This window comes from Scyliorhinus torazame, unplaced genomic scaffold (assembly GCF_047496885.1).
Source record: "Scyliorhinus torazame isolate Kashiwa2021f unplaced genomic scaffold, sScyTor2.1 scaffold_83, whole genome shotgun sequence".
In the NCBI taxonomy this organism is placed as follows: Eukaryota; Metazoa; Chordata; class Chondrichthyes; order Carcharhiniformes; family Scyliorhinidae; genus Scyliorhinus; species Scyliorhinus torazame.
In genome coordinates, this window is record NW_027307810.1 from 656,101 (window position 1) to 672,134 (window position 16,034).

The following is a 16,034-nucleotide window of genomic DNA, read 5'->3' on the forward strand; positions in this document are numbered from 1 at the left end:
ACCGCACTCCATTGAGAGCAAGAACATCCTTCCTCAGAAAAGGAGACAAAACTGCACACAATACTCCAGGTGTGGCCTCACCAAGGCCCTGTAGCATCTGTACTCAAAACCTCTCACAATGAAGGCAAACATACCATTGTTTTCTTTACCGCCAGCTGCTCCTGCATGCTTTTACCTTCAGCAACTGGTGCGCAAGGACACCTAGATACTGCTGCACACTCCCCTCTCCAAATTTACAACCATTCAGGTAGTAATCTGCCTTTCTATTTTTGCTTCCAAAGTGAATAACCTCACACTTATCCAAATTATACTGCATCTACAATTGATTTGCCCACTCGCTCAATCTGTCCAGATCATTCTGCATTCTCGTCACAGTTCACCCTCCCACCCAACTTGGTACCATCTGCAAACTTTGAGATGATACATTTTGTTCCCTCATCCAAATCATTCATATATATTGTGAATAGCACCCCACTAGTCACTGCCTGCCAATTTGGAAAGGATTTAAAATGGTGCCCTGCTCCTGATTGTCACTATGTTAATAAAGTCCATTTAACAACAAGGGTGGTGAACACAATTGTAGTGGTCAAGCTGCCAAGAGCCTCGGGACACGCCGGCTCAGAGGCGTGTGCCTGGCGGGTGGTACGCAGCATCCCTCCCAACAGGGAATCAGGTACCGGGTTCAAATAGAAATACGGTGCAACCGACTCGCGCCTACTATTTGTTTCCTCTTTGCCAACCAGTTTTCTATCCACCTCAATACATTTTCCACAATCCCATACGCTTTAATTTTGCACAATAATCTCTTATGCGGGACTTTGTCAAACGCCTTCTGAAATACCACATTGACTGGCTGCCCCTTGCCAACTGTACTGGTTACATCATCAAAGAATTCCAACAGATTTGTCAAGCATGCTGACCCCTTCATAAATCCATGCTGACTCTGACTGTCCTGCCACTGCTTTCTAAATGTTCCGCTATAAAGTCATTGATAATGGATTCAAGAATTTTCCCAACTACCGATGTCAGACTTACTGCTTTCTCTCTACCTCCCTTTTTGAATATTGGAGTGACATTAGCTACCCTCCAATCTGCAGTGACTGTTCCAGAGTCTATAGAATCCCAGATGATGACCACCAATGCATCCACTATTTCCAGAGCCACCTCCTTAGACACTCTGGGATGCAGATTATCAGGCCCTGGGGATTTATCCGCCTTCAAGCCCTCAATTTTCCCAGCACCATTTCTCTACTAATGTTGATCTCCCTCAGTTCTTCCCTCTCACTGAACCTTTCATTCTCCAGCATTTCTGGTATCTGATTTGTGTATTGGACGCAGACGTGCATGATGAGCATCTGTTGATTGCAGACCATCTGTATGCTCATGGAGTGAAACCCATTTTGGTTGGTATAGAGTGGCCTGTTATCCGCAGGTGCCCATAGGGCATCATGCATCCCGTCGATCACCCCCTGGACCCGAGCCATCCCAGCAATGGCAATTGGCAGTGCACTGGATGTACTGGGCTGCCTGGGCATATATGGCATCCGTGATGGTGCGCATGCACCTGTGCGGCGAGGCCTGCGAGACCCCGGACAGCTCCCCACTTGGCGCAAAAATGTTCAGGGCAACCTTGGCAGTCACCGGGAGTGGAAGTCCTCCCCAATAACCCTGCGGTGCCATGAGTGTCAGCCTGCACAGTCCGGCAAGTCCTCAAACGACATGCGGTGCCGGTACACGTGAGGCCTCATACGGCACCTCTTCCTCCTCCTCGGCCTGTGGGGCGTCTGGCCCTCCAGCCTGTGCAGCCGCCACCTGCCCGTCTACAACCTGTTTGGCTGTAGCCCAGTCCTCTGTAGCCCGTTCCTCTGCTGCAGCTTTCCCCTCCTTTGTGAGCGGCCCCTGCTCATGCAGCTGCAGTGTACCTTGCAGGGCTGCGGCCATCATCACAGCGGCCAGCATCACAGGTTGGTTTCTTAATGCCATTGTCTGCAGGAGGTGAAAGGCCAACATGTTAGCATGGTGCATACTCCCATGGCCATACAGGTTCCATGGCTACATGGTGGCCCCGGTTGGCACTGCGTGGCCCTGCCCATGCATGTTGCACCCCCCTCTGGCACCACTGCCCTGTTGGTATCTGGCCCATCAGTGCCCCCAGTCCTGGCATCCATCCCTGCTGCCAGGGGCAGCATTGGCTGGCACTGCCCTCACTGGGGACTGCCTCGGGTGTGGTTCTGAGTGGTCCCCAGGAGGTGGCTGCTGGTTGGGTAGGGTGTTTAGGGTTGGGCGGGGGGGGCACGCTGTGGCGGGAGGGTGGGGTGTAGGGATGGGCACACACATACGGCCGGTGCCACTGTGTAGAACCAGGGGCCAGGGTGAGAGGCCAGATGTTCAGTAAGATGACAGTTGGTGCCTGGGCACTGCCCCAGTCCCGTGGGAAGGCACACCGGCAAATTTTTATTGCGTCTTCGACCTGGAGCTCATTCTGCCTCAAAAGGTGTTCACACACTTTATTGATTATGTTATAACCTGCCTACTTACCATTGGCTGGGGACTAATGACAATCTCACAATCCTGTGGGAGTATGAGCTTCCCCAATGAGGGGGGGGCGAAGAAACCATTAGTAAACTCCAAGTATAAATAAAGCTGGCCAGTTTGGAAACAGCAGGAAGGAGTGTGCAGCAAGGGAAGTTGCTGTTATTGTAAATAAATGCTATTACTTTGTATCCTTAAAACTCATGCTGGACTCTTCGTGGCCCTCACAAAAGATTATTTTATCCCTGATCAATGTAATGAGACAAAATTTGAAGTCTGAGCCTTTAATTCTTAATCTGTGAGAAAACTGTCAAACTCTGTATGCGCATTCTCAAAATGTATCTTTCAAAAGTTTTGTTCTTCTTCGGGGTGCAATGCTCATCAAACTTATTAACGACGCAGTTTTCTCTATCTGCGTCTCTTTCAAATACAAATGTATTAAAGATTTCAATTGCCTGTGGATCTGCTAGTGAGCAGCAACGCTATTTTCTGCTGATCAGACTGTGCCTGCAAACCTAGAGCTGTAACACAGAAGGTAAACTGTTGCTTTCAAGCACGCCAATTTGCATCTACGTTACCACTGACACAAAGACTTTGTGGTGTTTTCAAACTGTCCATCTTGTACTTTCGTGACCAGTTGAGCATTGAGATGTGTTCTTTTGATGCTCTTCATCTGTTAGTTGCTTTTCTTTAGTAGTACTGTTTCCTATTTCTTCACTTTGGATCTTCAATCCATGGATCGCCACTTCTGGTACCAAGTTACGTTCCAGTGCATTGCAATGATTGAGTCAGTGCACCAGAGAATGTCTAGTTTGTGACTCGTTAAAGATTTATTATAGTGCAAGAATGTGGGAAGGAAAACAATACTAATACTACTAAACTATGAACTGTTGATTACTATAATATGAGAGCTAACACTAAACACGGCTGTCTACGACGACTTCTAACCCAGACTCCTAGAGTTGCAGTGTCACGTGGTACTAAACTGCAACTTGCTGGTTGGAGGTCTGATATGTTAACATACATGCATATCATTACATTAACTTTGGGTTTTATTATGGTTAAATGAAACGGCCGCTACAGTGACATGCTATACAATAGGTTCCAGTCTGGGCTGGCTTTTAAAATGTAAGATGATGTGTCCCAGCTGGCGGGCCTCCAGCAAGGAAGCTCGTATTCCATGTATCCCTTGGGGAGATCAATCAGTGTATCCCTGCGGCCTTGTAAGGGTTATTACACCTAGTAAGTGCAGTTCCTTTCTTGCTAAAAGTGATTTAACCACATCTGATCCCAGCAGGGGTTAGAGTTTTCAGAGATTTCTTGTTTGCTAACATCATTCAGTATGAGGAACATGGGATCATGACTCAGTTCCAGAGCTTACTGCACTGTAAAACTTGATGCAGGTTTCATCTGAGTTGTTTCTAATCAATTTATCCTCTTTGCTTTGTTTGAACTTCAAAAATGCCGATCAAAATAATTTTGTAATTCAAGAGAGAAATAAAAGGAAAGTTCAGGTTGTAAGTTCCTTTAATTCACAGATTTCAGTCAAGTTTATTTTCAGTTGTCAACCTGCCTTAGATGGGCTTCATCTCCTGCAAAGACAAAACAAAGTTACGATTACTTCTATCAATCTGTAACACCAGATTATTCTTTGTTATGGTAAAATGTCATAAATGGGTGATTGTGGCCTGACTATTTATCACCCCAATTATACTGTATCACTATTAATTTTAAAGAGTGATTTAAATTCACTCCCAGTAAGCACTCCCTGTGATCCAGAGTGAGAAACATCGAACAGTGAGTTTGGGACCTGGAAATTTGAAGCTAGTGGGAATTGAAATGGTAAGACTGTTCCTTTTTAATTTTCCTTTTTAAATTTCAGTCGTGAAATTTAATCTGCAAGTGATGCGTGTAGTGTCTCCCACCCGCCCTCCTCCTCTAACCTAATAATAAAACCTACTCTGAGGTAAGTACCATATTTTTATTATATTATTATTATTTTTTATAAAAATTTAATTTAGTTGTTAGCCAGATCTTGGTAGAAAGTTAGAGGAATGGCAGGGAAGGGAGTGCAATGTTCCTCCTGCAGGATGTTTGAGGTGAGGGATGCAGTTAGTGTCCCTGCTGATTTTACCTGCAGGAAGTGCTGCCATCTCCAGCTCCTCCAAGACCGAGTTAGGGAACTGGAGCTGGAGTTGGAAGAACTTCGGATCATTCGGGAGGCAGAAGGGGTCATAGATAGCAGCTTCAGGGAATTAGTTACACCAAAGATTGGAGATAGGTGGGTAACTGTAAGAGGGACTGGGAAAAAACAGTCAGTGCAGGGATCCCCTGCGGTCGTTCCCCTGAGAAACAAGTATACCGCTTTGGATACTTGTGGGGGGGGACGACTTACCAGGGGTAAGCCATGGGGTACGGGCCTCTGGCACGGAGTCTGTCCCTGTTGCTCAGAAGGGAAGGGGGGAGAGGAGCAGAGCATTAGTAATTGGGGACTCTATAGTCAGGGGCACAGATAGGAGATTTTGTGGGAGCGTGAGAGACTCACGTTTGGTATGTTGCCTCCCAGGTGCAAGGGTACGTGATGTCTCGGATCGTGTTTTCCGGGTCCTTAGGGGGGAGGGGGAGCAGCCCCAAGTCGTGGTCCACATTGGCACCAACGACATAGGTAGGAAAGGGGACAAGGATGTCAGGCAGGCTTTCAGGGAGCTAGGATGGAAGCTCAGAACTAGAACAAACAGAGTTGTTATCTCTGGGTTGTTGCCCGTGCCACGTGATAGTGAGATGAGGAATAGGGAGAGAGAGCATTTAAACACGTGGCTACAGGGATGGTGCAGGCGGGAGGGTTTCAGATTTTTGGATAACTGGGGCTCTTTCTGGGGAAGGTGGGACCTCTACAGACAGATGGTCTACATCTGAACCTGAGGGGCACAAATATCCTGGGGGGGAGATTTGTTAGTGCTCTTTGGGGGGGTTTAAACTAATGCAGCAGGGGCATGGGAACCTGGATTGTAGTTTTAGGGTAAGGGAGAATGAGAGAATGATGGTCAGGAGCACAGATTTGACGTCGCAGGAGGGGGCCAGCGTTCAGGTAGGTGGTTTGAAGTGTGTCTACTTCAATGCCAGGAGTATACGAAACAAGGTAGGGGAACTGGCAGCGTGGGTTGGTACCTGGGACTTCGATGTTGTGGCCATTTCGGAGACATGGATAGAGCAGGGACAGGAATGGATGTTGCAGGTTCCGGGGTTTAGGTGTTTTAGTAAGCTCAGAGAAGGAGGCAAAAGAGGGGGGGGTGTGGCGCTGCTAGTCAAGAGCAGTATTACGGTGGCGGAGAGGATGCTAGATGGGGACTCTTCTTCCGAGGTAGTATTGGCTGAAGTTAGAAACAGGAAAGGAGAGGTCACCCTGTTGGGAGTTTTTTATAGGCCTCCTAATAGTTCTAGGGATGCAGAGGAAAGGATGGCAAAGATGATTCTGGATATGAGCGAAAGTAACAGGGTAGTTATTATGGGAGACTTTAACTTTCCAAATATTGACTGGAAAATATATAGTTCGAGTACAATAGATGGATCGTTTTTTGTACAGTGTGTGCAGGAGGGTTTCCTGAAACAATATGTTGACAGCCAACAAGAGGCGAGGCCACGTTGGATTTGGTTTTGGGTAATGAACCAGGCCAGGTGTTGGATTTGGAGGTAGGAGAGCACTTTGGGGACAGTGACCACAATTCGGTGACGTTTACGTTAATGATGGAAAGGGATAAGTATACACCGCAGGGCAAGAGTTATAGCTGGGGGAAGGGCAATTATGATGCCATTAGACGTGACTTGGGGGGGATAAGGTGGAGAAGTAGGCGGCAAGTGTTGGGCACACTGGATAAGTGGGGCTTGTTCAAGGATCAGCTACTGCGTGTTCTTGATAAGTATGTACCGGTCAGACAGGGAGGAAGGCGTCGAGCGAGGGAACCGTGGTTTACCAAGGAAGTGGAATCTCTTGTTAAGAGAAAGAAGAAGGCCTATGTGAAGATGAAGTGTGAAGTTTCGGTTGGGGCAATGGATAGTTACAAGGTAGCGAGGAAGGATCTAAAGAGAGAGCTAAGACGAGCAAGGAGGGGACATGAGAAGTATTTGGCAGGAAGGATCAAGGAAAACCCAAAAGCTTTCTATAGGTATGTCAGGAATAAGCGAATGACTAGGGAAAGAGTAGGACCAGTCAAGGACAGGGATGGGAAATTGTGTGTGGAGTCTGAAGAGATAGGCGAGATACTAAATTAATATTTTTCGTCAGTATTCACTCAGGAAAAAGATAATGTTGTGGAGGAGAATGCTGAGCCCCAGGCTAATAGAATAGATGGCATTGAGGTACGTAGGGAAGAGGTGTTGGCAATTCTGGACAGGCTGAAAATAGATAAGTCCCCGGGACCTGATGGGATTTATCCTAGGATTCTATGGGAGGCCAGGGAAGAGATTGCTGGACCTTTGGCTTTGATTTTTATGTCATCATTGGCTACAGGAATAGTGCCAGAGGACTGGAGGACAGCAAATGTGGTCCCTTTGTTCAAAAAGGGGAGCAGAGACAACCCCGGCAACTATAGACCGGTGAGCCTCACGTCTGTAGTGGGTAAAGTCTTGGAGGGGATTATAAGGGACAAGATTTATAATCATCTAGATAGGAATAATATGATCAGGGATAGTCAGCATGGCTTTGTGAAGGGTAGGTCATGCCTCACAAACCTTATTGAGTTCTTTGAGAAGGTGACTGAACAGGTAGACGAGGGTAGAGCAGTTGATGTGGTGTATATGGATTTCAGCAAAGCGTTTGATAAGGTTCCCCACGGTAGGCTATTGCAAAAAATACGGAGGCTGGGGAATGAGGGTGATTTAGAGATGTGGATCAGAAATTGGCTAGCTGAAAGAAGACAGAGGGTGGTGGCTGAAGGGAAATGTTCAGAATGGAGTACAGTCACAAGTGGAGTACCACAAGGATCTGTTATGGGGCCGTTGCTGTTTGTCATTTTTATCAATGACCTAGAGGAAGGCGCAGAAGGGTGGGTGAGTAAATTTGCAGACGATACTAAAGTCGGTGGTGTTGTCGATAGTGTGGAAGGATGTAGCAGGTTACAGAGGGATATAGATAAGCTGCAGAGCTGGGCTGAGAGGTGGCAAATGGAGTTTAATGTAGAGAAGTGTGAGGTGATTCACTTTGGAAGGAATAACAGGAATGCGGAATATTTGGCTAATGGTAAAGTTCTTGAAAGTGTGGCTGAGCAGAGGGATCTAGGTGTCCATGTACATAGATCCCTGAAAGTTGCCACCCAGGTTGATAGGGTTGTGAAGAAGGCCTATGGAGTGTTGACCTTTATTGGTAGAGGGATTGAGTTCCGGAGTCGGGAGGTCATGTTGCAGCTGTACAGAACTCTGGTCCGGCCGCATATGGAGTATTGCGTACAGTTCTGGTCACCGCATTATAGGAAGGATGTGGAGGCTTTGGAGCGGGTGCAGAGGAGATTTACCAGGATGTTGCCTGGTATGGAGGGAAAATCTTATGAGGAAAGGCTGACGGACTTGAGGTTGTTTTCGTTGGAGAGAAGAAGGTTAAGAGGAGACTTAATAGAGGCATACAAAATGATCAGGGGGTTGGATAGGGTGGACAGTGAGAGCCTTCTCCCGCGGATGGATATGGCTGGCACGAGGGGACATAACTTTAAACTGAGGGGTAATAGATATAGGACAGAGGTCAGAGGTAGGTTCTTTACGCAAAGAGTAGTGAGGCCGTGGAATGCCCTACCTGCTACAGTAGTGAACTCGCCAACATTGAGGGCATTTAAAAGTTTATTGGATAAACATATGGATGATAATGGCATAGTGTAGGTTAGATGGCTTTTGTTTCGGTGCAACATCGTGGGCCGAACTGCGCTGTATTGTTCTATGTTCTATGTTCTATGTTCTATGATGCAGTAAAGGGGCTGTCCCACCCATCCACATATCCGAGTGTCAGTTAACTGTCAGTCACATAAAGCCTCATCAGGAGTCACTGATTGGAACTGCTGTGATCTAAAGTTACTTGGTGGGTAAGTAATCTCAGGCTAATTTAACAAAGTGATTTAAAATCACTTCCAATGACCATTTCCAATAAGCCAGCAGACATATCCAGAGTGAGGCACATCAAAGAGTGAGTTTGGGAGCTGGGAATTTGAAGCTAGGTGGGAATTGAATTGGTAAGACTGTTCCTTTTTAAATTTCAGGAGTGTAATTTAATCTACAAGTGGTGCAGCAAAGGAGCTGCCCCACCCACTCACATAACGAAGTGGCAGTTAACTGTCAGTCACCTAAAGCCTCATCAGGAGGCACTGATTGGAACTGCTTTGATCTAAGGTTACTTGGTGGGTGAGTCATCTCAGGCCTATTTAAAAGAGTGATTTAAAATCACTCCAAGTGAGCACTTCCAGTAAGTCAGCGGCCACATCCAGAGTGAGACACATCAAAGAATGAGTTTGGGAGCTGAGAATTTGAAGCTAGGTGGGAATTCAAAGCTGGGGGGGACGGGACACGACGGGACACGACACGACACGACACGACACGACGGGACACGACATGACACGTGCCTTTTATCCCTTCATTTGTTACACTCACATTTCCAGCGAGTGTCCTTGTCCTGCTGCAAGTGACTACAAGGGAGAGAGCTGAGTGGTGAGCAGCAGGTAAGCCCTACATATTGGGGGCAGAGCTGAACAGCAGAAATCCGGAGTGCAGTCTGAGAAGGGGGGACGGGACACGACACGACACGACACGTGCCTTTTATCCCTTCATTTGTTACACTCACATTTCCAGCGAGTGTCCTTGTCCTGCTGCAAGTGACTACAAGGGAGAGAGCTGAGTGGTGAGCAGCAGGTAAGCCCTTCATATTGGGGGCAGAGCTGAACAGCAGAAATCCGGAGTGCAGTCTGAGAAGGTAAGTGGTTCCTCAGGTGATCCGTGTCCTTAACCCTTTCATTCCTAGACTCACCGGAGTAGATTCTGAGCTACTCACTAGAGTAGATTCTGAGCTACTGAGATTCTGAGCGACATTTTGTAAGGTAAAGTTTTGTTTTGTCTTTGTTTGTTTGTTTTTCTTCTCATACGCACTAGAGGGTAGCAAGCCAGACTCCGTCTCCTCAACCAGCAGGTAAGTGATTGGCTAGTGAAATGAAATGAAAATCGCTTATTGTCACAAGTAGGCTTCAAATGAAGTTACTGTGAAAAGCCCCTAGTCGCCACATTCCGGTGCCTGTTCGGGGAGCCTGGTAGTGACTGGTAAGTAGTTTTCTCTTGGCATTGTAGTTGTTACTGTCAGTTAACTTAAGGGTTTAGACATGGCAGGAGATCCCAGACCCATGTCCTGCTCCTCGTGTGCGATATGGGAGTTCAGGAACACATCCACTGGCACTGGCTCCACTGGATGTGTGTCCAGCTGCAGCTCCTCTTGATGGCTCTTAAGCTGCGGATGGACTCACTTTGGAGCATCCACAATGCTGAGATAGTCATGGATAGCATGTTTAGTGAGTCGGTCACACCGCAGATAAAGAGTACTGAGGGAGATAGGAAATGGGTGATCACCAGACAGAAGAGTAGGAAGGCAGTGTAGGGGTCCCATGCGGTCATCTCCCTCCAAAGATGGCTCACCTGGCCTGAGCCAGGTTCATGGTACCATGGGTGGCTCTGCTGCACAGGAGGGCAGGAAAAAGAGTGGTAGAGCTATAATGATAGGGGATTCGATTGTAAGGGGAGTAGACAGGTCTGCAGACGCAAACGAGACTCAGAAAGGTATTTTGCCTCCCGGGTGCAAGGGTCCTGGATGTCTCAGAGCAGCTGCAGGACATTCTAAAAGGGGAGGATGAACAGCCAGCTGTCGTGGTGCATATAGGCACAAAAGATATAGGTAAAAAACGGGATGAGGTCCGACATGCTGAATTTAGATGTTAGGAGATAAAAGTAGCACCTCAAAGGAAGTTATCTCCGGATTGCTACCAGTGCTCGTGCTAGTCAGAATAGGAATGATAGGATAGCTAGGATGAATGCATGGCTTGAGAGTTGGTTTAGGAGGGAGGGATTCAGATTTTTGGGACATTGGAAATGGTTCTGAGAGAGGTGGGACCATTACAAATCAAACGGTCTACACCTGGGCAGGACTGGAACCAATTTCCGTGGGAGATATTTGCTAGTGCTGTTCGGGAGGGTTTAAACTAATGTGGCAACTAATGTGTAAAAACTGAAGGGGAAATAGAGCAAATATAAGAGGACAACATCATCCTGTCTGCTCAAAACTAGAACCAGAGGACACCATCTCAGATTAAAGGGATGATCCTTTAAAACAGAGATGAGGAGGAAAACGTTTAGCTAGAGGGTGGTGTATCTGTGGAACTTTTTGCCGCAGAAGGCTGTGGAGGCCAAGTCACTGAGTGTCTTTAAGACAGAGGTAGATAGCTTCTTGATTAATAAGGGGATCAGGGGTTATGGGGAGAAGGCAGGAGAATGGGGATGAGAAAATATCAGCCATGATTGAATGGCAGAGCAGACTCGATGGGCCAAGTGGCCTAATTCTGCTCCTATGTCTTATGATCTTATAGTGGTTGTGGCTATCACAGAAACATAGTTAATGGAAGGGCAGAATTGGCAGCTGAATGTTGGAGGGTAGCGATGCTTCAGGCGAGATAGAGGGGGATGTAAAAGGGTGGGAGAGTAGCATTGCTGGTTAAGGAGAATATTATAGATATACTGCGAGAGGACACCCTGGAGGCAATCTGGGTAGAGCTTAAGAACAGGAATGGGGCAATCACAATGTTGGACATTTAGAATCATAGAATTTGCAGTGCAGAAGGAGACCATTCGGCCCATCGAGTCTGCACCGGCTCTTTGAAAGAGCACCCCCCTTAAGCCTACACCTCCACGCTATCCCCGTAAACCAGTAACCCCATCTAAACTAAGGGCAATTTAGCATGGCCAATCCACCTAACCTGCACATCTTTGGACTGTGGGAGGAAACCGGAGCACCCGGAGGAAATCCACGCACACAGTGAGAACATGCAGACTCCGCACAGACAGTGACCCAAAGCTGGGAAACCGACCTGAGACCCTGGAGCTGTGAAGCAACTGTGCTAACCACTATGCTACCGTGCTGCCCCACAACTGCCAGCAAGAGATAGAGGAGCAGATAGGCAGAGTAATTTTGGAAAGGCGCAAAAGTTGTTGTGGAGGGAATTTTAATTTCCCGTATATTGACTGAGACTCACTTAGTGCCGGGGTTTGGATGGGGCAGAGTTTGTAAGGTGTATCCAGGAAGCCAACTTGATGCAATATGTAGATAGTCCAACTAGGAAAGGGCAGTACTGGATCCGGTATTGGGGAATGAGCCTGGTTGAGGTTTCAGTAGGGGAACATTTTGGGAGTCGTGACTACAATTCGGCAAGTTTTAGGATACTTTTAGATGAGGGTAACTCTCGCATTAAGGTGCTAAACTGGGAAAGGCAAATTGCGATAACTTTAGACAGGAATTGAAGAATTTGGATTGGGTGCGGCTGTGTAATAATAAATCAACATCAGACATGTGGGAATCTTTCAAGCTACAGTTGATTAGGAGTCAGGAAAGTCACATTCCTGAGAGATTGAAGGATGAGTATGGGAAGTTTAGGGAGCTTTGGATAACGAGGGATATTGTGAACCTTGTCAAAAAGGAAAAGGAGTCTTTTGTATGGTCTAGAAGCATGGGAACAGTCGAAACCCTTAAGTATAAAGAAAGTAGTATAAAGAAAGTAGGAAGGTACTGAAGCGGGAAATTAGGAGGGCAATCAGGGGTCATGAAACATCCTTGGCAAGAAGGATTAAGGTGAATCCCAGAGCTTTTTATTCATATGTAAAAAGCAAGAGGGTGGCCAGGGAAAGGATTGGACCACTTAAGGAAAGTGGGGGGAATTTGTGTGTTGAGTCAGAGGAAATGGGTGAGATACCAAATTAATGCTTTGCATCAATGTTCACTAAAGAAAGGGACTTTGTGGAAGTTGATTCTTGGGTAGGGTGTGTGGGCAGTCTGGGTCATGTTAACATCGAAAAGGAGGAGATATTGGGTCTTTTAAAAGATATTAAGGTAGATAAGTCTCCTGGGCCAGATGGGATTTATCCCAGAACACTGAGAGAAGCAAGGGTGGAAATTGCTGGGGCCTTGACTGACATCTTTGTATCCTCATTGGCTACAGGTGAGATCCCAGAGGACTGGAGAATAGGTCATGTTGTACCGCTGTGTAAGAAAGGTAGCAGGGATAATCCTGGAAATTATAGGCCGGTGAGCCTCACATCGGTAGTCGGTAAATTATTGGAGAGAATTCTCAGGGACAGGATTTACACCCATTTGGAAACAAATGGACTCACAAGCGATAGACAGCATGGTTTTGCGAAGCGAAGGTCTTGCCTCACTAACCTGATCGAGTTTTTTCAGGAAGTGACAAAAATGATTGATGAGGAGAGGGCGGTGGATGTTGTTTACATGGACTTCAGGAAAGCCTTGTTTGTAAATTTTAATTGTGTTAAAATTTTAATAAATATATTCAAAAAAAAAAAAAAATTCTCCAACCTATCTATGTCATGCTGTATCGTCTGACAATCATCAACACTATCTGCCACTCCACCAACCTTGGTGTCAAAACAGAACTGTATGTTCACATCTGAACTCGAGGATGTACTCATGACAAGGTACCTCATAGCAGACTGGTACAAAAGGTGAAGTCACCTCAGAGGTGAGGTGGTAAGATGAATACAGATCTGTGCTTGGGCTTCTGTTGTTTGTGATGTGCATAAACGATTTGGAGGAAGTTCAGCTGGTTTGATTAGTAAGTTCGTGGATGACACCAGGGTTGGTGGAGTGGCAGATAGTGTTGATGATTGTCAGACGATACAGCATGACATAGATAGGTTGGAGAATTTTTTTTTTTTTTGAATATATTTATTAAAATTTTAACACAATTAAAATTTACAAACAACCCCCGCCCCCCTCATAACAAATAGAAAGAAAACGCACATAGCAAGACATAAACATAGTAAAACGATATGTTACGGAACTTTGTACATTGGATTCCGCCCGTACATGCCAGTTTTCCAGACCCTTCATGTATTATCTTGCTGAAATACCCCCCAGACAGACCCCCCTTCCCCCTCCCTCCCCCCCCTTTGCAAGACATCCCCCCCCCCCCGGGTTGCTGCTGACCGCCCTTCATCTAACGCTCCGCGAGATAGTCTAGGAACGGTTGTAGAACCCCTGTGCAGACCCTCTCAAGGCAAACTTTATCCTCTCTAGCCATATCATTTATCCAGGTCTCCACGCTGGGAGCTTCGCCTCCTTCCACATTAGCAAGATCCTTCGCCGGGCTACACAAAGGCCAGAATGCCGGCCTCTTTTGCCTCCTGCACTCCCGGCTCGTCCAATGCTCCAAGCCATTACAGCGACCTGGTTGAGGGAAGGGCAGGATTGGCAGCTAAACGTTCCAGAATTTAGATGTTTCAGGTGGGATAGAGGGGGATGTAAAAGGGGTGGCGGAGTTGCGCTACTGGTTAGGGAGAATATCACAGCTGTACTGCGTGAGGACACCTCAGAGGGCAGTGAGGCTAGAGATGGGTAGAGATCAGGAATAAGAAGGGTGTCAACAATGTTGGGGGTTTACTACAGGCCTCCCAACAGCCAGCGGGAGATAGAGGAAGACAGATTTTGGAAGAGTAAAAACAACAGGGTTGTGGTGATGGGAGACTTCAACTTCCCCAATATTGACTGGGATTCACTTAGTGCCAGGGGCTTAGACGGGGCGGAGTTTGTAAGGAGCATCCAGGAGGGCTTCTTAAAACAATATGTGGACAGTCCAACTAGGGAAGGGGTGGTACTGGACCTGGTATTGGGGAATGAGCCTGGCCAGGTGGTAGATGTTTCAGTAGGGGAGCATTTTGGGAACAATGACCACAATTCAGTAAGTTTTAAAGTGCTGGTGGATAAGGATAAGAGTGGTCCTAGGATGAATGTGCTAAATTGGGGGAAGGCTAATTATAACAATATTAGGCGGGAACTGAAGAACATAGATTGGGGGCGGATGTTTGAGGGCAAATCAACATCTGACCTGTGGGAGGCTTTCAAGTGTCAGTTGAAAGGAATTCAGGACTGGCATGTTCCTGTCAGGAAGAAGGATCAATACGGCAATTTTCGGGTACCTTGGATAACGAGAGATATGAGGCTAATAGAATAGATGGCATTGAGGTACGTAGGGAAGAGGTGTTGGCAATTCTGGACAGGCTGAAAATAGATAAGTCCCCGGGACCTGATGGGATTTATCCTAGGATTCTCTGGGAGGCCAGGGAAGAGATTGCTGGACCTTTGGCTTTGATTTTTATGTTATCATTGGCTACAGGAATAGTGCCAGAGGACTGGAGGACAGCAAATGTGGTCCCTTTGTTCAAAAAGGGGAGCAGAGACAACCCCGGCAACTATAGACCGGTGAGCCTCACGTCTGTAGTGGGTAAAGTCTTGGAGGGGATTATAAGAGACAAGATTTATAATCATCTAGATAGGAATAATATGATCAGGGATAGTCAGCATGGCTTTGTGAAGGGTAGGTCATGCCTCACAAACCTTATTGAGTTCTTTGAGAAGGTGACTGAACAGGTAGACGAGGGTAGAGCAGTTGATGTGGTGTATATGGATTTCAGCAAAGCGTTTGATAAGGTTCCCCACGGTAGGCTATTGCAAAAAATACGGAGGCTGGGATTGAGGGTGATTTAGAGATGTGGATCAGAAATTGGCTAGCTGAAAGAAGACAGAGGGTGGTGGTTGATGGGAAATGTTCAGAATGGAGTACAGTCACAAGTGGAGTACCACAAGGATCTGTTCTGGGGCCGTTGCTGTTTGTCATTTTTATCAATGACCTAGAGGAAGGCGCAGAAGGGTGGGTGAGTAAATTTGCAGACGATACTAAAGTCGGTGGTGTTGTCGATAGTGTGGAAGGATGTAGCAGGTTACAGAGGGATATAGATAAGCTGCAGAGCTGGGCTGAGAGGTGGCAAATGGAGTTTAATGTAGAGAAGTGTGAGGTGATTCACTTTGGAAGGAATAGCAGGAATGCGGAATATTTGGCTAATGGTAAAGTTCTTGAAAGTGTGGATGAGCAGAGGGATCTAGGTGTCCATGTACATAGATCCCTGAAAGTTGCCACCCAGGTTGATAGGGTTGTGAAGAAGGCCTATGGAGTGTTGGCCTTTATTGGTAGAGGGATTGAGTTCCGGAGTCGGGAGGTCATGTTGCAGCTGTACAGAACTCTGGTACGGCCGCATTTGGAGTATTGCGTACAGTTCTGGTCACCGCATTATAGGAAGGACGTGGAGGCTTTGGAGCGGGTGCAGAGGAGATTTACCAGGATGTTGCCTGGTATGGAGGGAAAATCTTATGAGGAAAGGCTGATGGACTTGAGGTTGTTTTCGTTGGAGAGAAGAAGGTTAAGAGG

At 46.8% G+C, this 16,034-nt stretch overlaps 1 protein-coding gene across 1 annotated transcript in view; it reads right to left on the reverse strand.

Moving 5' to 3' along the window:
• Positions 1-4,041: 4,041 nt before the first annotated feature.
• The window catches only part of LOC140405573 (regulator of G-protein signaling 22-like), an 88,175-nt gene continuing 76,182 nt past the window's right edge, over positions 4,042-16,034 (reverse strand). Inside the window, exon 6 of the mRNA XM_072494130.1 lies at positions 4,042-4,124. Coding sequence (XP_072350231.1) covers positions 4,107-4,124 — 18 coding nt within the window. The 3' untranslated portion in view covers positions 4,042-4,106. The remainder of the gene's footprint in view (positions 4,125-16,034) is intronic.